Here is a 23,392-nt window from a genome sequence, read left to right as displayed (position 1 = left end):
AATCATAAACTGTTCTAAATCTAAATTGTTCATAAACATCTGATAAGCACCTTAATAAATAAATCACATGAACATAAATAACATAACAGTAAATATTAAAATAATAATAACAACATCACATCGTAAAATGACAAAAAAAATAAATAAAAAAACTTAAAAAAATAAAAGTACTAAATGTATGAAATTAAAAAATTATCATATGTGTTCATAAACATCTGATAAGCACCTTAATAAAGAAATTAAATTACACGGACATAAATAACATACTTAACATTATAAATATATAAAAAAAAAAAAAATCTACATAAACAAAGCAAACAAACAAACAAACAAACAAACAAACAAACAAACAAACAAACAAACAAGTAAGTAAGTAAGTAAGTAAGTAAGTAAGTAAGTAAGTAAGTAAGTAAGTAAATAAATAAATAAATAAATAAAGAAAGAAAAGATGATAGGCATAAAGAAATTAGAAAGTAAAAATAACATTATACAATAACAGTAAATATTAAAATAATAACATCACATCATAAAATGACATTACAAAATAAATAAACACATAAATGTACTAATGTATGAAATTAAAATAATTATCACATAATTTGTTCATAAACATCTGATAAGCACCTTAATAAACAAATTAATTACATGAACAAATAACATTATAAACTAACATTAAAATAAAAAAAAAATCAACATAAAAAATAAATAAATAAACACTCATAGGCATCTTAAAGAATTTTTTGACATGAACATAAATAACAATAAATACTAAAATAATATCACATATAAATGACATAAAATAAATAAATAAAACAACTAATGTATGAAATCATTAGCTAATAAGCACCTTAATAAATAAATTATTAATAATAAAATAAATAAATCCTCTGAGGTCATTAGTGTTTGTAAACCACACCCCCTTTGGCCATTATGTACACACACAGCAAATGAGAGCAAGAAAGAAACAGGGCAGGGGGCGGAAACGAGGAGAGAGAACTGTAAACAAACTGACCTTTACAGAAAGACGGACACAAAAGAGATGAAAAGATAAAGCATGCAACATGAAGAGATGAAAACAAGGGAGAATATAAAGAGGCAGAATGAGAGGAAAAAAGGACAGAAACAGAAAGAGCGTGAGCCCAAAACATCTTCCTCATCTGCAGTCTGGCCACAGAGAGGTTTTAGCCAGTATGAAAATATTGATTCTGCAACTCTGCGGCCCCTGAGGGCTGTGCTGGGTGCTTGTGATGGGGCGGAGGGGATCTCTCTCTGTGTGTGCGTGTGTGTGTGTGTGTGGATGTTTGCCGTGGCAGCTGAATCTCCCCCTGGCCTGTCTGCCAAGGAGCACGTCTGATTGAACACGGCCACACTAACACGAGCTGACAGCTAGAGAGAGGTCCACCCTGCCTGCCCCTCTCTACTAATGCACTTTACTGTGTGTATGTGTGTGTGTGTATATATGAGAGAGAGAGTCAGAAAGATAGGATGATGCAAAAGGCATGAATAAGACGAGGGACCAATGAAACATCTTTTGAAAATAAATTTTCTGAAGAAAATTTGATGGGTGTTTGTCTGTGTAAAATGCTTTTGTGTATAGTTGTCAGGGTGTTGCTATGCTGACAGTGTTATTTATGTATTACTTATATATGACCGTGGACCACAAAACCAGTCTTAAGTCGCAAAGGTATATTTGTAGCAATAGCCAAAAATACATTGTATAGGTCAAAATTATCGATTTTTTTTTATGCCAAAAAAAGGATAAATAAGTGAAGATCATGTTCCATGAAGACATTTTGTAAATTTCCTATTGTAAATATATTAAAATATATCAACTCAATTTTTGATTAGTAATATGCATTGTTAAGAACTGAATTTTCTCAATGTATATATATATACACATACATACATATACACATATATATTACATACACACACATATATATATACATATATACATACACATATATATACATATATACATACACATATATATACATATATACATACACACACACATATATATATATATATATATATATACATATATATATTTGTTATATATATATATATATATATATATATATATACACACACACATTTATTTGTTATGTGCTTTTGACCTTTTTATTATTATTTTTTAGCATTCTATTTTGCTTTAATTTGAGTAATTTTAGTACTTATTTTACTTTTATTTTAACATTTCTAATTTCTATTTTTTTATGTGGTTTTATTGACTATATAAGCTTGTATTTTTTTTTTACGTTTATATTTATATATTATATATATTTTTTCAGCTTTATTTAAAATAAATTTAGTTTTAGTTAATTACAGCACTGGTGTTTTAGTGTCATTGATATTACAGTTTTTGTTAATATACTGAATTAGATTTTAAAAAAAAAAATAGTTTCTGTTTTCACTTTGATTTAAATTTAAAGTTTTGGTAATTTTATTGTTTGTTTTTGTCATTTATAATCAAACCAAACATTATTAAGACACCAGATATAATTTTTGATATTTTTTATTTATGTAAGTGAGGATAGCAAAATAAAGTAAACTCTGACATATTATACCCAAAAATTCTTCATACAGTGGACTACCAGTAAAAATGATACAAATTTGAGACCAAAAACCTGCTTTGACACTTTGACCTGACCATGTTTTGTTACATACCTTTCTATCAAATTTATCTGACATTATCATGATGAATTTGTTCTGACACAGTTAAACTCTAAGTTCTTGTCATATTGTATTACAATTTTCCAAACTATAGCAAATAAACTGTGATGTTAGAATGTCAGAAATGTTGAAGGTGCCTGAATAAATTTTGGTTTGAGTGTATGTTTTTTTTTTTTTTTTTTTTTTTTTTTTAAATATATCTATATAGTATTTATTTATTATTTTTATTATAGTATATAGTATATATAGTACTTATTCATGTTTTATTTGTTTATTTGTTGTTTACTTTTATATATTTCAATTTTTTAATGCTTTATTGCCTGTCATTAAAAATAAATAAATAAATAAATTAAAAATTAAATTCTAAATCTGATAGCATATTTTAGATATCAAGTGGTGCACAATGAGTTGGAAGCAAAGGTTTAATATTTAGGCTTTTGTGTTTTTTTTGCTAGTGTATTTGAACTCTTGCATGTATGTTTCTTCTCACCGTGATAGTCTTTGTAAAGTGGGTTGGCCTCCTTCTCCGAGCCTCTGAATGATTCCAAAGCGATGGCTGTGTCACTCAGTCTGATTATTCGTCCCATTACGGCTCTGTTCTGAGAGGGTGAGACAGGAAGAGAGAGTGGGAATGGATGAGAGAGACAGGAAATACATGACAGAAGTGTACAAGCAAATGCAGGAACATCTAGAGCAATGCTGAGAGCGTCTCTTGCTAATTAAACCCCTCCTAACAAGCAGGGGTTATACGTCTTTTGCTGTGAGAGCTGAATTAGGTCATCATTATCTGGAGCAGAGTATTTCAGAGAATAAATTTACAGTCTTACAGCAAAGCATGAACTTAAAGAACTTAAACTACCCAAGTTATCAGCACCTAAAAAAAAAAAAAACCTGTACCCATTTTACCAATAACTATGGAAGCAAAAAAAAGAAAAAAAAAAAAAAAAAAAAAAGGTAATTGCAACTTTTTATCTCACAATTCTCAGAACTGCGTGATACAAACTCGCAATTGCCAGTTATAAACTCAGAATTATTTCTTGCAATTCTGAAAAATAAAATCAGAATTGTTCAGAACATATGTCTTTTTTCCTGACTTTATAACTCACAATTGCGAGTTTATATCTTACAATTAAATTTTTATCTAATAGGTTTGTATGTTTCAATTTCATCTAATATTTATATTACTTTATATTTATAGTTTTATATAATAATAATCAGATTTGAAATAAATTTAGTTTTAATTAACAAATTTTAGCACTGGTATTTTAGTATAATTGGTATCATAGTTTTTGTTAATATTTTATGTAAGATTTTTTTTTGTACTTTTTTGTATTTTTTGCCAATTTTGTTGTGTGTTTTTGTCATTTACATTAGTTTTAGTTTTTAAATATATCTATATAGTATTTATTTATTATATTTCTATTATATTATAGAGAATAGACAGCATTTATTAATGCTTTATTTGTTTATTTGTTGTTTATTTTTTTATATATATATATATATTTTTTTTTATTGTCCACCATTCAAAACAAAATAAAATAAAAAAATAAAATAAATTCAGAACATATCATGCCTTTTTCCCCCTCAAATCTGGACTTTATAACTCCCAATTGCGAGTTTATATCTTACAATTTTGAGAAAAAAGCCAGAATTGCGAGATACAAACTCGCATTTACAAGAAAAATGTCAGAATTGCGAGTTTTTATCTTGCAATTCTCTGACTTTATAACTCACAATTACAAGTTTCGCAATTTTGATTTCATTTCTTAGAATTGCGAGTTTATTTTTCACAATTCTAACAAAAAAAGTCAGAATTGCGAGTTTGTATTATGCAATTTTGACAGAAAAAGAATTGTGAGAGAAAAGGTTTTTACAGTATTTTTATTCAGTGGCCGAAACAGTCTTTCATAAATACCATGGAATAAAGATTTAATACTTATAAGCATTAGCAGAGGATTGTTCGCATTTAAGGTATCACTGATGCCCATTTGAGGTACAATTGAAAAAGTCTGTTGTCCAAAAAAAGGTGCACTCTTTTGACTTGTGCAAGTAAGTACCAACTACCAATCAATATACTGTTCAATGCATCACAATTATGTTTTAACATTTTATATAAGCACTTGCATCAATCAAGGCATCCAAATTGGCATTATCAGATTGTCTTTGGTAAGGATATCAGCTGTACTACATAAAGGCTCCTGTGTAAACTGCTGCCTTTGGTTGCGTCGTGTAACATTAAATCCATCAGTTTAGAGCAGAACATACGTCTGCTGTTCAAACACATTGAGTGCTTTGATTCCCTCAAACACATGCTCTCCAAATCTGTCCGTCTCTCTTTCTCTGATCGCACGACTCATGCAGTGTTACCATACGGCACAAATCTGGACGAATGTAAGCATAAAGCCACATCAACTCGGAGAAAGATCCAAAGATCCCGTCTCCATCCGAGTCAGCGAAAAGAAGTCTCATTCCAAAAATATCTGGTGTTTAACAATGAAACGGCCTGTTTTGGACTGACTCGTAATGCATTTTGGGTGATGATTTTAATGGGAAACATTTGGTGTAATTCTGCTAAACAGATTAAAATGTGGTAGAAATGGGCTGAAATATTTAATAAACACAAAAGGAATTGGAAAAGAAGTCATGAAAACCTGTGACCTTGACCTTACTGATATAAAGCTCAGGTTCATGGGTAAACCTGAACAAACACAATCAACAACTGCAAAGACACTCAGGCCAAAACTGATGAGAAACTAAGCCAGTTTCAAAGTATCAAAGAGCAAAAATGCACAAACACACACTAAAATCTGTTGAGAGCGCCTCCTTCTGGCAAAAAACAAATACAGAGTCTCTATAGAAAGTAGGGAGCACTCCAAAGAAAGACAGAGGGATAAGGCCGTTGTGAAAAATTCATCTCTACGCCACTCGTGAATATTTCATACGCTCCCTCTCTGTAGCAGCTGACGAGGCCTAATGCAGTTTTCATGCATCCGTGTCCTTTCTTTTTTTCCTTCCTCCTTTCTCTTTTCTTTCCTTCCTCTCATCTACAGCAGATTTTGAGAGCATGCGTGTTCGTGTATGCAGCCTTGACCCTTTTCCCAAATCTAGCATGAAAAATTTAACCCAAGCAACTGTGTTAGTGACATCTGCCATTAACTCAACACCATCACACCAATGCAAGTAAACAAAACAACCAAAAACGCAACTACAACAGTTGAGCCAACATATTGAAAGGCTCAAGTCCAGGATGGTGTTTATTAAAACAGACAGGTAAACGAAAGTTAGTGCAAGAGACACAGTTTTAAATTTACAGCTTGTGCTATTTATAATTGCCATGTTCCCACTGTGTGTAGCTGAACTGGTTAAATTTCCTGAAGGATGTTTTTGGCCATTGCAATGCAATGCAATGCAAAACAATGCTATGCAATAAAATAATAAAAATGAGAACACATCTTTGATTTAGCTACATTCGGAAAATATATTTTAAAAAATAGCTCTTCCTTTAACTTTCTTTCAGTCTCTGAAGCTGTCATTCTTCAGGCTGATAGACTGGGTCTCTAGGGTCCTGACCCGACAGTGGCTGTACCTGTAGGTGTGTGTGGTAGCGGACTATGGCTATTTGAGCAGAGACTGATTAAAGATTCAGATGGACTATGGCTTTAATCTTGTCAGAGGAGGCTTTCAATGCTCGGCCCTTTCCTGCCGAGATTAAAAATACATAAGAGGACTTTTCATTACAAGTCACATCTTATGGACTTCAGATGAGGTGCTAATGACAATAATGGAAGATTAACACAACAGCTGTAAAAGCTGACCCCAAGTTTAGTAGTTAAAGCAATAATCTTGATTCCTCCTACAGTATGCTAGTAATATTACTGTACATTAAAAACATCTCTCCTTTTGAGGTTTTTGAGGTTTCCATTGAAGTGGAATTTTCATTATTTTAAAACCAAAAAAAAAAAAATCTTGCATAATAAATGACGGTAATTTTGGAATATGACGGAATATACAAAGGCCACATTGTATTTTTTGGGGGGGCCTTTTTCCATTTTTCCTTGACAGGACAGTGGAGATGAGACAGTAAGTAAGAGGGAGAGAGAGAGGGGGGGTGGGATCGGGAAAGGTCCACGAGGCGGGATTCGAACTCGGGACACCGCCGACGGCTACATTGTACTTTTTAAAAGGTAAAGTGTGTAATTTATTAAAAGAAACTGCAATAATAATATTAATATTAATAATAAATATAGCTGCAAGCAGCGATTACCGGAGTTCAAGCGCTTTAGATATTTCAGCACATCAGGAAAAAGACGTTACATATTATTTAACAAGCCTGTAACCACCTATATCAATTATTAAAAAACATTTTTGTCAAATCCAGGTGATTTACCATAGAACTATGATGTCTTTTTTATAACATTTATGACTGTTGTAGTGCCAGCTGTGGTCCATCTCCCTGAAACTTTGCATGCTTTTTAAGAACACTTGTTGCATGTGCTTTACAGGCTTCTGGGTATATTTGGACAGGCCTCTTTCCTAAAGGACCCCGTTATAGCTTCCCAAAAGGTAAATTTCAACATGTTTTTGATAATTATTGACCTACAGAGTCCAGAGAATTGCACTGCAGTGTTTTTTCCAGACTAAGCGAAAAACCGACTAATTTGCAAAAGTAGGTTTTCCACATCTTCTCAATCATTTAAAAATGGTTTGATTGACAGCAGTGGTTCTAGAGGCAAAGTTGTTCAGAACGAGGAGGTCTATCATATGATACGAATATCGCGTGTACGTGTGGAAAACCGTGCAATGTACAATCATTTACGCCCTCAAAAAATGCAACACCGCCCCCCAGTGGGTGATTTCTTTCAAATTTCTCACAGACCTTTGGGGCTATGAGTCAAACAGGCACACAGAGTTTCGTTCTGTGCTCAAACTTCATCGGCAAGTGGCGGCCATGTTTTTTGAGATACACAAATGTCTCCAAAGACACTTCTGGCACTTTGGACCAAGACCGTGCACAGCAATTTTTATGTTGATAGGACAAATGGTTACCTAGTTATAGCCATTTTTATGTTTTTTCCCCTCGTAAAGCATCACCAAGTGGCCAATCTCCGCATTTTTTTTCCCTTTAGCTCTTACATAAGTGTGACGAGTTTGGCGAAGATATCTCATTCCGTTCAGGAGTTATAGGCATTTTACTAAAAGTGGCCCTGCCCCTTTCAAACGTTAAACTTTTTTTGATAATTATTGATATTCACTCTCCAGAGAATCTTTCTGCACTGGTTTGGTTCCAATCGGGCAAAAACCTAGGACTAGTTTGCAAAAGTATGTTTTGCAAGAAATGCAAAATACCTGAAAATTTCACCACAATCAAATCAGATCGTTGTCGGCATGAGCAAACGATTCCAACGACATAAGACACTTATGTCTGCGACTGACGGTTTAGGAGTTATAAGAGATTTCGTACTTTTGATCGCTGTAGCGCCCCCGTCAGGCCAATTGGGACAAGCCTCGGTCATGTTGTAGGCGGTGTGAATACTACCATCCCTCCAAGTTGCAAGTCTCTACAACTTATGGTTTGGTCTGCACAATTAGTTTTACGTGGAAATTGCTCATCCATGACCATTCTAACAATTACTAAAGGGGTTCAAGCACATAGCGCATATTAATAATAATATGGTTTGTCATTTACAGTTTATAATTCCCACCCCAAACTCACAAACAATATATTCAGGTATCAAAACCTTTTTCAGATGAGAAAAAAAAAAACGATGAAAATTGACAATTGATTCATCTTACCCCAAACTCCTCTACCTGTGCAAACATAAGTTATAACATGGACATAATATTATATATTTTTTGAATATTATATCATTTCATACTGCATTTTATATATGCAAACATTCAAAAACCATTAAAATATTCAGAAGTTTGGGGTTTTCAAAGATTTTTTTAAATGATTTTTAACCTCTTATGCTCACCAAGATTATTACAATTTAAAATAACTTTTTTCAATTTGAATATATTTCAAAATATAATGTTTTTATTTGTTTGCAAAGCTTTGCAAGTCTTTAGTGTCACGTGATCTTTCATTCTAATATGCTGATGTTTGAAATAGAAATATTGAATAATATTATAAATGCATTTAGCATCATTTTAAACTGAATCCAAACGGTGATATATATATATATATATATATAAGACAATAAACTGTTTTTGACTAGTTAAGACCTCCCCGCCTCAAAACATACTGTACTTACTGAAAGGTCTACTAGTTTATATCGCATCCGTTCCATAAAACTACTTTCAAGCCAGCGTTTACTCCATCACCTCCACCGCAGAAAACCGCTGTGTGCCCCCCAGCCTCCCTGAGAGGGGTTTTAGCACTTTGTCTCCAAACGGACAAAGAACAGCGAGATCTTGTCTTTTGAAGCACTCTCAGAGCACAGCGGCTGCGGCCTGACTCTCGTTGGCTAATGGAGGCACAAAGAAAAGGGCCTCTCAGGAACCGAGAGACGCTGAAAGAGAGAAGCGCCCAGAAAGACTCGAGACTGACCATTGGCTGGCTGAATGCAAAGTTGAGGGCCTCAGACAAAGAATGTGGGTTCACGCGCCAATGAAGACGCTCCTCTGAAGGCCAAACATACATGTACTCAAACTGATACACACACAGGCCCCCTGAACCCCAGCCAAGCGGAACCTCATTCACACAACGGAGGGGGGTCGACTCTTTGACTCCGGCTCATGGGGCGGTTATGGTGTGCCAGGGTCGACAAACTTATGGTGACCTCAATGCTGGTCCATGTGACTGACAGTCAAGTTCAAAACAAAAATCTAAAAAGGCTGTTCTGTGAGATTCGTTCTGGAAGTCAATGGTGGAAAAGTCTATCCTGCATGATGGTGCCATAAAAATTCAAAAGACCCACCGCCAAAATACTGAAGTGCTGTGAGTGGTTACGAGGGTGTTGCTAGAACAACTCTAAGTCTCTACATTATTCTGCTTCAGTATGGTGTGTTCCTCCTTCAGTGCAAGTCTATGGGATTTTGCAATCTTCTTGCTTAGAAAAGAAATACTGTAGCTCATCTATCATTCACATCTGTAGTTTAGTCTAGATATAGTAAGTATTTTCAACTGTTAATCATTTTGAAACATTTAAACCAGGCAGAGTTAACCTTACAGTAGCACTCAACATTGACTACTGTCAAACTTTCAAAATCCTTTATCACTTGAATTAAGATTATAATAAGTAAGGAATAATATACATCTTTATTTTGTGATAACAACTGGCTGGATGTACATTATCCTACTTATTACACAGCTGCTTGCCACAAAAGTAAATAATTAGACACAAAACACTGATCTGAGTTTATATATTTGAACGCAAAGCTTCCATGAAGAAAGCAATTGTTAGCAAACGTGAAGTTCAAACTAGACAGACATTAGGGTTAGGTTAAGGATACAGTGCAGTTATACAAGTTTTATTACATTTCACCACATAAATAATTAAGTACTAGTACTTACAGTACTCCATTACAGTGTACAAAATAAAAAGGCAGTAGCTGCGTTTGTATATTATATTATATAATAAAGTATATGCATAAACCCAAATAGGAAATAAAACAGTTATCGAAAAAGCCTGTGTCCTATTCTTTGTCCTAAACTCCTGAAACATTGGTGTCTTATTTTAGAGCAGTCAATGCATTTATGAAGTTAATTAAATCTGTATGTGGGTGTGTGTATAAAAAAATAAAATAAAATAAAAAAATCAGATGTAACCATTTGTAATCATTAACATGTTCAAAAGTAACTAATTTAATTACACACTTTTTCTCAGTAACTGTAACTAATTACAATTACATTTGTTTTGTAATTAAATTACGTAATTACGTTACATGTAACTAGTTACTCCCCCACACTGGACATGTGATAGATAGAATAGAACGAACAAATAAGATCAAGTAAACAAACAAGCAAATGAACGAACAATAGATAGATAGATAGATGATAGACTGATAGAACAATACAACGAATGATAGACAGACAGAGCAAACAAATGAATGAACAATAGATAGAAGATATATAGAACAATATAACAAAAGAAACGAACGACAGACAAAAAGATGATAGAATGATAGAACAAACAATACAATGAACAAATGAACGAACTAACAATAGATAGACAGACAGTCAGAAAGACAGAGAGATCAAACAATACAACGAAAAAGCGAAAGAACAAACAATGATAGATAGATAGACAGACAGACAGACCAAACAATACAACGAACAAACGAATGAATGAGCGAATGAACAAATGATAGATAGACAGATAGACAGATAGATAGATAGACAGACAGACCAAATACAACAAACAAACGGACAAGCGAATGAGCGAGCGAGCAAATTATAAATAGACAGACAGACAGACAGATAGATAGATAGATAAGACAGACAGACAGATAGATAAGATAAGACAGACAGACAGACCAAACAATACAACGAACAAACGAATGAGCGAACGAACAAATGATAGATAGACAGATAGATAGACAGACAGACAGACGGACAGAGCAAACAATACAACGAACAAATGAATGAATGAGCAAACAAACTAATGATAGACAGATAAACAGATAGATAGATAGACAGACAAATAGACCAAACAACAGAACAAACAAACGAACGAGCCAATTATAGACAGACAGACAGACAGACAGATCAAACAATACAACGAACAAATGAGTGAACAAACAAATGACAGACAGACAGACAGACAGATAGACAGACAGATAGACAGATAGACAGATAGATAGCAATAATACAGTTCAAAAATTTTATATCAGCATTCAGGGGCAACTTTCGATCTTAAGAAAAAATCCTGACCAAAGGGTTTATATGAACACACTGAGAAACTATTTGATTAGTCATACCTGTATGAGGTGGGAGGGTACGGTCACTATAGCGACCGAGAGTGATGTGCGTAACAAGCCTCGGAGGGCGTAGAGAAATGTGGTGAGGGCGTGACAGTGGGCGGGGTTATCCTTACAGCATACATCATCCCCCCACAGCACCGATCCCAGAGAATGAAGACCCAGCCGCAGGACATTCCGAACCTTAGACTACAGGGGAAAAAAAAAAAAAAAAAAAAGAGCAGAAGAAGATTTTGCATTTGAATTTTAAACAGCACTGCATTCTTTTTAAGACAATCTGGATATGTACAATTCATGTGAACAAATCCAAGTCTGGCTTAAACAATGAATATTTTATTAAAACACTGTAGGGTAAACTTTGGTGAACTTGGTGTTCAAGCATGCATGAATGATTATCTTACAGTATTTAATAAGTGCACCATAATTTACAAGAGAAACAAGGAGAAACCAGTAGTGTTGCATATCATACATTTACTGTAATGAAATTATACTTGCATTTTTCCCTACAGTGTTTCTAACTCTATAACAAGCAATTCTGCATCTAAATAAAAAGTTTGTAAAATTACTGAAATATTGTATGACTTAAGAGGTACATTTACACAAAACAGCTATGTTTGCAACACAGCAAAACAGTGTTTTTAGGCAAGTATGGGATTTGATTCTGTAAAAATTGCCATCAGAACCACATTACTATTTACTATTATCATGATACTCAGCATTCTTCTGTCTGCTGTGCATGAAAATCAGTTTTAATATGTGCATAAATGCAAGAAAGGTAACCAGTCATAATGAAAAGGTTCATCTTCTATTGTCCTCTCACATCAAAATCTATAGACATATTCGTTTATAACTGTTTTGGACTGTTTTCGCTTGTAAACAGTGCTTAATCTGTGCATATTTCTCTCCTGATTCAGACAAGATAACTTTTTCAGTGAAGAAACCAATATTATGGTTGAAAGACTGGTATTTTAGCCTGATGCAATGGTTTGAAGTTAAAAACATCTTAATGACAGATTTGTTTCTTAAAAACACAGAGCTTTTTGCTTCACAAAATGTTAACTGATAGACTGAAGTTGTGTGGTGTACTTGTGGATTATTGTGATGTTTTTATCAGCTGTTTGGACTCTCATTCTGACGACACCCATTCACTGCAGAAGATCCACTGGTGAGCAAGTGATGAAATGCTAAATTTCTGCAAATGTGTTCAGATGAAGAGACAAACTCATCTACTTCTTGGACACCCTGAGGGCGAGTAAATTTTCAGCTATTTTTTATTTTTAGATTAACTATTCCTAACTGTAGTCACTGTCTCTGCTTTTGTGTTGCATTGATTTTCTAATGAAAGTACAATAAAATCACAAGTAACACTCAGGCAACTTACTTAATCAATCAATTAGAGACTCTCAACAGGACATGATTAGCCATTGTACAATTTCACATTTATACTCTTATCATAATGAGAGAGAGAATGGTGAAAAGCAAACAAAACAGTGCCCAAATAGTATGTCATACATAAGTGTGCAATGACTTGTGAAACTAAGTCAGTAGTGGAATCCTGTCTGTAGTCAAAAGCCTTTTGTCTGCTGGAGTGAGGGTCATGTACCTCTCAAACAACTTGAATCAATGAAACAAACGGCCCAGCCAAGACCACTCAACAGCACGGTCAAACGGAACACGGTGGTCAAAAGCGATTGGACGACATCTTCCAATCAGGACAGTTGCCTGACATGACCACAATGTGGCTGTCAACCTAAGAGCCAAAATGTCTGCTTCCAACAAGTGCCAGGAAATTCTTGGCACGCTGTCTGCCAACATCAGCCAAGCTAAGGGGCCATGGGTGAGAGATGTCCCCTCTACAGTGTACAAAGTCTGACAGAGAATTGAACCTTATTCACAAACCATCAAAGAGCTGATTCTGAACCTGCTTAATAAAGACTGAGAAGACACCTCAGACCAGAACGACTAGACAACTGGCAACTGACATGGTACGACACCAAGTTTCAGACGTCTCAAAAAAGCAGGACAACTTCAGCAGGACAAAATATTTGCATATTTATGAAGATGTGAAAGGTAGCTCTTTGCAACTTTGCAAACCCCAGAATTTTATAAATAATTCTGATAATGATATAATGTAAAAATAAAATGTAAAACATTTCCAGAATAAAAGAACATTTTATTCATTAAAACATTCAGAATAAAAAATTCCTGATAATTTACTCACCACCATGTCATCCAAAATGTTCATGTCTTTCTTTCTTCAGCCGAAAAAAATTAAGGTTTTTGAGGAAAACATTCCAGGATTTTTCTTCATATAGTGGACTTCAATTGTGGCCAATGAAGGTCTAAATTGCAGTTTCACAGCAGTTTTAAAGGGCTCCACACGATTGTTGAAGCTATTAAGGTGTGCGGACCCAAAAATCTTTTAATAACCTGGACCAAGTTTAAACCTCATCACAGCTGGCAAAGGGGCATGTCTGACTTTGACATGTATATATTGCCATTATTATGTAATCAAAATGAAAATTATTATTGCTAGTCTTCAATGACAATGTCAAGTTACTTTAATGTATTTGCACCAAAAAATTATAAGGATTTATGCTAAAATCGTCCAAAACCACATTTTGCCAGGGGTGTTTCCAAACTTTTGGAGGGCAGTGTACTTTTTAACCACAAAAGTTCATCTTGCACTGGCTCTGCGATGCACAACAAGACACGCTTTTTACGCGTCGCGTAATCTCGTCGGAAAAGTTATGCGTGGTTAGTTCTTCGTCTGTGTACAAAAATGTAGGGTAGGGTGAAAACCTTCATCTCATTTTCTCCTCCAACTTCAAAATCATCCAACATTGTTTTACTATTTTTGTAAAGGACATTTGACTTTCTTTGCAATATTTGCTTTGTACATATGTGCATGATTACTTAATGCGTGATGTCGAGCTAGTGCAAGATGAGCATTTGTAGTTAAAAAGTATATAAATTTTCATGTTTTTTTTAGAAAATGGACAATCATTTTGCTTGACAAGACCCTTATTCCTCAGCTGAGATCATACTGAGATCTTTAAAGCTGCACTGAAACTGCAATTTGGATCTTCAACCCATTGGGCACCATTAAAGTCTACTATATGGAGAAAAATCCTGGAATGTTCTCCTTAAAAACCTTAATTTCTTTTCGAATGAAGAAAGACAGACATGAACATCTTGAATGACATCGGGGTGAGTAAGTTATCAGGGAATTTTTATTCTGGAAGTGAACTAATCCTTTAATTATTTAATATATTTGGCGACCGAAATCATCCACTCCTCTTTTCTTTAATATTATTGCACACATGCCTGCATTTAGTAAAATATTTACATTGTGATTAACTGATTAAACTCCTTATATCTTTGAAATAGAGAAAAGGAACCGAAAAGGAAGATATCTTAAATAAGATATCTTAAATAAACCAGCTGAAAATAGCCGTGGTGTTGAATTGTCTACCGCCCTGGTTGTTCTCCTCACATCAGCCTTCGTCCACTGACAATAAACGGTACAGTTAACACCCTCTACACCGTCAAGCAATCACAAGCATCTTAAGTTAAATAAACCTCATTGTTTGACTGTGTTTCCAAAGCTTCTTGAGGGTTGAGCTTGACATTTCCACAAAGAGGGTGTTCCTGACTCACCGGCTTCCTCCTTCCCTTCGGCCACACTCCGGCTTTTTACTGCTCACACTCTTTTCCCCGTCATGTGTGCATGAGAAAAACAATATGCTTATAACCATTTCTGATGGTAACATTAACTTAAAAGATAAAAATACGCAAACTAAAAATAATGTAAGTTAAAGGAGAAGTTCACATCCATAACAACAATTTACTCATATAGTAAATTGAGTAAACAGATAATTTACTCATTCCCTTGTCATCCAAGATGTTCACGTCTTTCTTTCTTCAGGCATAAAGAAATTATGTTTTTTTGAGGAAAACATTTCAGGATTTCTCTCCATATAGTGGAATTCTATAGTGCCTCCAAGTTTGAACTTCCAAAACGGTTTCAATGCAGCTTAAAATGGCTCTAAACAATCCCAGCCGAGAAAGAAGGCTGGCCAAATGATCAGTTATTTTCGATGTAGCATTTTCGATTTTTTTTAGAAAATAATCGATCATTTCGCTATATAGGACCCTTCTTCTTATAGTTTGGAGCCCCTTGAAGCTGCATTTAATCTGCATTTTGGAAGTTCAAACTCAGGGGCACCACTGAAGTCCACTATATGGAGAGAAATCCTGAAATGTTTTCCTCAAAAAACAATTTCTGTACGACTGAAGAACACGAAGACATGAACATCTTGGATGACAAGCGGGCGAGTAAATTATCTGTAAATTTTTGTTCTGGAAGTGAACTTAAATAATAAAATGAACACAAATAATAAAACAAAAAATAAAATAAAATAATAAATGAAATAAAATAAAATAAAATAAAAGGTTCATTACTGACCAACCCTACCATTAACAAAAAAATGTTACTGCATTTTGTTTAAACTTTATAGGTCAGTGCAGTCATAGCTAGAATTGAGTCACCAATCTGACAAACGTTTTAGTCAGTCTCACTGTTGCCCTGTTTGCTCTCATTCTGAGCATTCTTGCCTTTGTGCCCATGTTCTCTCAACCTCATCACATTCCGCGACCTCTGCCAACAGAACGGCACTGTTTGATGATGTAAGCGCTTAATCTGTCTGTTGACTGACAGGGGATCGAGGACTTCCAGGGTGAGGAGCCCGAGGTGTCCATCAGTGCCACGGATTAAAACAAAAACACTAAAATGCAACAATCAACAAGAATTAACTAGCACAAACTAGACTTCCACTACTGATCACAATAAGATTTGATTTGGAACTCCTGTTAAACTTTAAACTAGACTTTAAGAGTTTAACTACAATGGAAACACTTGAAATAAAGTTTAGTTTTTTTAACGTTATTTTCATTTTTCACCTTTAATTTTAAATTATTCTAAGGTTAATTCACTTTCATACATTGTCAAACGTGTTTATAACATATACTGTAAAATATCTTACTTCAGTGACATGACTGTGCAAAAATTAGAACATTGAAATAAGAAAACTCAGGTGAGTATCTGTACACTGTAAAAAATGGTTATGAATTTAACGGTAAAAGATAAGAGGTAAAAACCTCTTAAATGGTTAGCGGTAAGTTCCTCTACTATGGTGAAAAACTGTTGGACATTGCATGTAATTTTACGGTAGTGTACTGTTTTTGGAAGTGGAAAAATAACAAAATTTACAGTGAATAACTGTAAATTGACACTCCCAGAATTCCCTGTGTTACATTTCAAATTTGATGTGTTTTTGTTGAAATACCTATGTTTTTTTCTAATCAGTTTTGTACATTAGGGTTGTATGTTACATCTAATGTTGTTAAATTAATGTCTGTTGCATTCTTTTAGTTTCATGTGTGTTACCATGGTGTTTAGTGTTTGTGTAAATGACACTGCGCACCTTCTACGTATGTTAGTATTTAAAAAAGCTGCTTGTGATCGGCTATGGTTCATCATGTGACTTTCTCATCATCACCTGCTTTTGGTGGTTATCAATGTATTACAAAGGTACAAAACAGATTTCAGTACTTCAGTAGGTTGGTATGTTACCATTATGTTAGTGAAATTACAGTATTTATATGTAAATTTAAGTTAAAACCATAAAATCTAAAATGTTGCTACCATTTTTTACGGTAAAATTCTGGTAACCACAGCTGCCGTTTTTTATAGTAAATTTTACAGATTTTTTTTACAGTGTACAACAGCTTCCACTGTAAAAAAAATTATTGTGATGGTAAAAGACTGTAAAAATGCTACAGTAAAAAACTATTAGTTGGTTAGCAGTATATAGAGTGAAAAACTGTCAGGTACTTTTATGGTAAAATATAGTTTTTGGAAGTGGGGAAAAAACTTACAATTTACAGTGAAAAAAACGTAGTATTTCACATTTGATGTTTTTTCGCTAAAACCTAAAATCTACAATGTTGCTACTATATATATATATATATATATATATATATTTTTTTTTTTTTTTCAGTAAAATTCTTTTTATAGTGTTAATGTATGAATATAGAGACTTTGTTAAAAGCTGAATTCAAAATTTTAGCACATTTTCATTTTTGGGTGAACTATTTCTGTGACTAGTTCATTTTTTTTGGCACAGTTGGCAATACTGAAACTGAAAAAGATAAAAACATAAGCTTTTTTATTTGCAAAACAGAGCAACTGGAAACCTTTTCCAAATGTCTTCATGTACTGTACACAGACATGGCTATCTTGTCTTTAACTGAACTAGAATTATATTTAATAAATTAATGTTATTTAGTATGTATTATTTAGTTTTAGTACCATTTCCTACATTAGTAAAATTTAGCAAAATAAGTAATTTCTATTTTAATTAATGACATAAGCCTACACTGAAGCTACAATGTGTAAACGGAAAATAAATCTATAAAATGTAAAATAAATAAAATAAAGTCTCTGATTTTTTACTGTGATTTGAGTCATTTTACTGTGATTTGAGTCTTCATATACTAATGTATAGGCCTGTTTACATTACGCTGACACTAAATTTGGTCAGAAGACCATCTCTGGAGTTCACCACATGACAGAAGCCACATTAGAGCCACATAAAGTTGGAAACTGATTAAAAATAGCGAGTGTATCCTCAAGTGGCCCGGTCCCACGAGCCGCTCGGCAGATGCAGTGCTGATGTGGAAGTCAAGACGGGGGCTATCATGGGGCCGATTCTGAGAGGGGCCCCCAGAGGGACCGAGCTCCCCTGCTTCTCAGTAGGAGCTAATGAATATGAACAGACAGAGGGCATATTGCCCAGTGTCTGTCTTGGCCTGTTTACCACAAAACTAATAAGACTCAGCTTTAAGGAAGAGGAACCCAAGGGAACCCATCTCCCTCCTGAGAGCGATTCAAGCACAACATGGAGAAACTGACAACTGAGGATGAAACAAGAAAAAGAGGAATAAAGGTGAAAAGGAAAAGAGAAAAAATAAAGCCTTTATATTTAAAGCTCTTTTCCATTTCCTAATTATCACAAGCTACGAAAGCCACGCTACAAAGGAAGTGAAAGCGCAGACAAAATCAGGCAACAATTAGCCAAGCGAGACCAATCAATGAAACAACAAATTAAAGGTCTTGTAAAAACACTGCCTGCGGCAAAACGCTTTCATTGTTCCGGAGGTGTAAATGACAGAGTGTCTGTTAACTTTGCATTTCATTACAGCCTTTTTGGTCAATTTAAAGAGACCCAATTCACCCAAAAGTGATTCAGCCTCATGTTGTTCTTAAACTGTACTGTTTACTTCTTTCTGTGGAACGCAAAAGGGCTGCTCCAGGGGCTATCAAGCTCTAAAAGTATGATAAAGGTAGTTATTTTGACTCATACACAATATTCAATGTCTTCTGAAACCATAAGACTGAAATTTAAATCACTGTTCACTAAAAAAACTTGCTTGGTAGTTGTGGTCACCATTCACTTTCATAATGGAAATAAGACATTTTGGTGTGATTAACTTTTTTGTGTTTCACAGAAGACAGAAAACTGCATGGATTGAGTGAGTACATGATGGCAGGATTTTAATTTTTCTGGGTACTGGTCTTTTAAAAAGTCATCACTGCTGAAAAAAGTTTTCTGTATGACCAAAAGAGCAACAGACAGCAGCCGGTTTTCCATCCAAAATTGCGAATTGAACTTATGTGGAAAAATCGGAATATATCGCATAAAAGATTTGCGAATAAGCACCCTATTTTCTATCAAACAAGTCAAAGAGAACAAAATCGTCACTTCCCCATAAACTGACACTGTATATTACTAAGAAAAGTAGGAGAAGCCACTGAATATAGTAATTTTTTATATACTTGCGCCTCAGAGCGAGCAGACAAAACACAATAAATGTGATCATTTCTTTTGGAGGTGGATGTCTGATGTTTGGGAGCACAGTCGTGTAAGACAGTTCTGGGAGATAATTATACAGAAATACTCTGACGACAGACTTTGCGCAGGCATTTCAGAATGACTATAGCATTTCAGATGCTGTGGAACGAGATCGTTCCATCATGTGACACTGAAGACTGGAGTAATGATGCTGAAAAATCAGCTTCGCATCACAGGAATAAATTTGATTTTGTTTAGTCGTGTAATTCGCATTAAAAAGTCAAAAACCACCTCAAGCAAGCGTAAAAACATTTTTGCCAATCAAGGGATTTTTATTCAAAATGTGCCGTTTCTGATGTGATATTTCAAAATGTGCATAAAAACGGGGATGGAAACATAGCTAGAGAAAAGCAATTGGCTAAACAAACGACAACCAACCTGTGGTGTTGATCCATCAAACCCTTCTTTCCGGATGACCGTCTGGATAGACTTCAGGAGAGCATGATATGGTGATGGTAACGGACTGAAAGAACATGAGAGAAGAACAAAATATACTTATTTTGAAAGATAAATAAACAAATACGCTACAATGCTGAAACATTGCAATTTGAGATTGTAGATGTAAAAGAGACAAAGATAGTTAAAATAACCATCTGAAACAACCTAAAGATGGAAAATTCTATTCATGCCAATGTAAAACATTGCGCATTACCATTCAGTAGTTTGGTCAGTAAGAACTTGTTTTAATTATTTTTGAAAGAATTTACAATGTTACAAAAGATTTCTGTTCTTTTGAACTTTCACGTCAGCAAGGAATCTTGAAAAATGTATTCTGGTTTCCACAAAAAATATTAAGCAGCACAATCATTTTCAACATTAATAATAATAATAATAATAATAAATGCTTCTTGAGCAGCAAATCAGAATATTACAATGATTTCTGAAGGATCATGTGACATTGGATTAATGCCTGGTAAAAATCAGCTTTGCATCACAGGAATAAATTACATTTTAAAATAAATTAAAACAGAAAAGAGTTGATCAAATAAATGCAGCTTTGGTGAGTATAAGAGACTTTCGAAAAAAAAACCTAAACCGTTTTGTATATTATTATGCTTGTTTTCTTTAAAAAAATAAAAAAAAAAATAACACAAGCTTCTCTATTGTATTTATTTGTTTTCTTTTTATTTATTATATACTTAACAAAAAAGGCCTTTAACACTAGCTTGCTCTATTTTTCTATTCTATCTGTTTTCTTTTTATTTATTATATAATTAACAAAAAAAAACACCTTGCTACGTGTACTGCGTTAGGCTAACTAAGACTTGTCACTTGCATACCTTGCATATATTGCTCTTTTGTTGATTTTGATTGCTTCCATTGTCCTCATTTGCAAGTTGCTTTGGATAAAAGTGTCTGCTTAACGACTAAATGTAAATGTAATGTAATATTATGTATATTTTACTATTTTCTTTATTTTCAATAAAAATAAATAATAATCATTATATTTTGAAATATTACTGCATTTTTGATCAAATAAATGCAGCTTTAGAGAGCAAAAGAGATTTCTTTCAAAAATATTTAAAAAATATTTTTGAATCTTTTAAAAATGTAAACATTTTTACATTTAACATTTCTATCTTTTATCAGATGCTTTAATCTAAAAAGTAGCAAGTGTGCAATTAATCATACCAATTTTGTCATAACTGTAAGAAAAGTTTTACACGAATGAGCAAACAAATAATAGCTTCAAACCGTTAGTTCCAGGAAAGTGTTTAAATGCGGACAACTATGCTTATGGCTTCCTAACAGGTCAAAAGCTGATGAGATCTGTGTACACTTCAGTTAAGACCACTAATTGTTGTGGCATATGCTGCCGTCATAAAGTGGGATTTGCTTTGATATCACAAAAGCCTGTTGACATCGGCAGTAACCCTGGCAACCTAGCCACGCATGTAGACGCAAGGAAATACATCACTAATTAAATCAAATGAAATGAAATGAAATTAATTAAACACTTTGGCACCTCTGTCAGCTCCGGGCGCTCCCCCTGAGGCCTGCGGTGAGTCTGAGTGTGCTGAAACAGAGCGCCGCGTTAACGGGACAGTGCTTCTGATCCCAGTGACACAGCGCTTCTATGTTAAATCAGGGGTAAGATGTGCAACTCATAACAAGGGAGGTCAAAGCACTTGACCTGCTGTACGTTGCACATTTTGATTTTACTCAAATAAGTTTATTTCTTTCTTCCTTCCTAAAATCTGAGAATACAGCATCCTCAAACCATATTTAGACCCTCTGGTCACACTTAAAATTGTGTTAGATAAGAAAACGCCAAACCAGGTGGCATTTATTTTACAGAAAGCTAGCACAATCACCTTTCAAGTGTAACAATGTTACAGAAAAAAGTATGTTATGTTCAAAATGTTTAAAATGTTCTATGTTTAAAAGTTTGGGGTCAGTACCATTTTCTCTCCTTCTGTAAAATAATATGATCAAAATTGACAGAATCAGCATATTAGAATGATTTCTGAAAGATCATGCGACACTGAAGACTGGAGTAATGATGCTGAAAATTCAGCTTTGTATCACAGGACAAAAATTGATTTTAAAACATATTCAAATATATTACTGTTTTTACTGCATTTTTACCAAATAAATGCAGATTTGGGGAGCATAAGAGACTTACAAGGCAATAACAAATCTAAAATTAATAAATCTAAAAAGTCCAAATACTTTTCAGAGCAACTGCACATTTGTTCTGAAATCTAATGACAATGATCAAGCAGCCTATTGAGATCAAACTGCTAGACTAAGATTTATGTCTTTGCTCATTTAAAAATATATATTACACCTCAGGGGTTTTGTAAAGTCTTTCATCCTGTCACTTCAGTCATTCATTTCAGTCTTTCCTTCTCATTCTGTCTCTCAACATGTTGTAACGACCACACTGTGCCACTCTGCATGCAGCTACGACAGCCATCAATTACTCAAAGATTGAGAACTGAATTTAAAGCATGACAAACAGCAACCTCCAGGCCCGACACAGCCTTTCAATTGTGTTTAAAAGAACTAGCCGATAAACTAATGTAAGGAGATGAATTTGTCTGATTTTAACTCAAATAATTGTTATTATAACATGGATTATGACATGGGTTTTATGACACAATCATGTGTCAACACACATAATGTTTAAGTCTCAAAATTTCAAAACAACTTTCTGTGGTAATCATTATGAACAAACGCTGTCGATAAAACTGATTATGAACCCAAAATGTTAATTTTCCATCTTTGCATTCACCTACTGTTGAAACGTTTGGGGTTGTTAAGACTTTAGAAATGATTTTTAATTACTTTAATGGTTTTGAAAGTCTTCTGTGCTCACAAGGCCTTTTGGTAAAAAAAATACAGATATAAGGTCTTTTTTTTTTTTTTTTTAAATTGTGACCCTGGACCACAAAACCAGTCATAAGTAGCATGGGTATATTGTATGGGTCAAAATTATCTTTTTTTCTTTTATGCCAAAAATCATTAAAATATTTTGTAAACTTCCTACCGTAAATACATCAAAATTTAATTTTAGCAATTTGCATTGCGAAGAAAGTTGATTTTTTGCACCCTCAGATTCCAGATTTTCAAATAGTTGTATCTCGGCCAAACCTTTTTTCTTTTTTCTTTTTTCTTTTTTCTTTTTTTTCTTTTCTTTTCTTTTCTTTTCTTTTTTCTTTTCTTTTTTTTTTTCTTTTCTTTTCTTTTTTTCTTTTCTTTTCTTTTCTTTTTTCTTTCTTTTCTTTTCTTTTCTTTTCTTTTCTTTAAATGACCCTTATGATTGGTTTTGTGGTCCAGGGTCACAATGAGATTTATACATAATTTGAAAGCTT

The 23,392-nt window shown here is 33.9% G+C and overlaps 1 protein-coding gene across 1 annotated transcript in view; it reads right to left on the bottom strand.

Annotated features, from left to right (window-relative positions):
• elp4 (elongator acetyltransferase complex subunit 4) overlaps positions 1 to 23,392 on the bottom strand; it is a 79,409-nt gene that overhangs the window by 37,189 nt on the left and 18,828 nt on the right. Inside the window, exons 6-8 of the mRNA XM_051113843.1 lie at positions 19,953 to 20,037; positions 11,599 to 11,787; positions 3,167 to 3,275 (exon numbers count right to left, since the gene is read on the bottom strand). Coding sequence (XP_050969800.1) covers positions 3,167 to 3,275; positions 11,599 to 11,787; positions 19,953 to 20,037 — 383 coding nt within the window. The remainder of the gene's footprint in view (positions 1 to 3,166; positions 3,276 to 11,598; positions 11,788 to 19,952; positions 20,038 to 23,392) is intronic.

Source organism: Labeo rohita, chromosome 7 (genome assembly GCF_022985175.1).
Source record: "Labeo rohita strain BAU-BD-2019 chromosome 7, IGBB_LRoh.1.0, whole genome shotgun sequence".
Lineage (NCBI taxonomy): Eukaryota > Metazoa > Chordata > Actinopteri > Cypriniformes > Cyprinidae > Labeo > Labeo rohita.
This window is presented reverse-complemented; position numbering and strand designations above follow the sequence as displayed.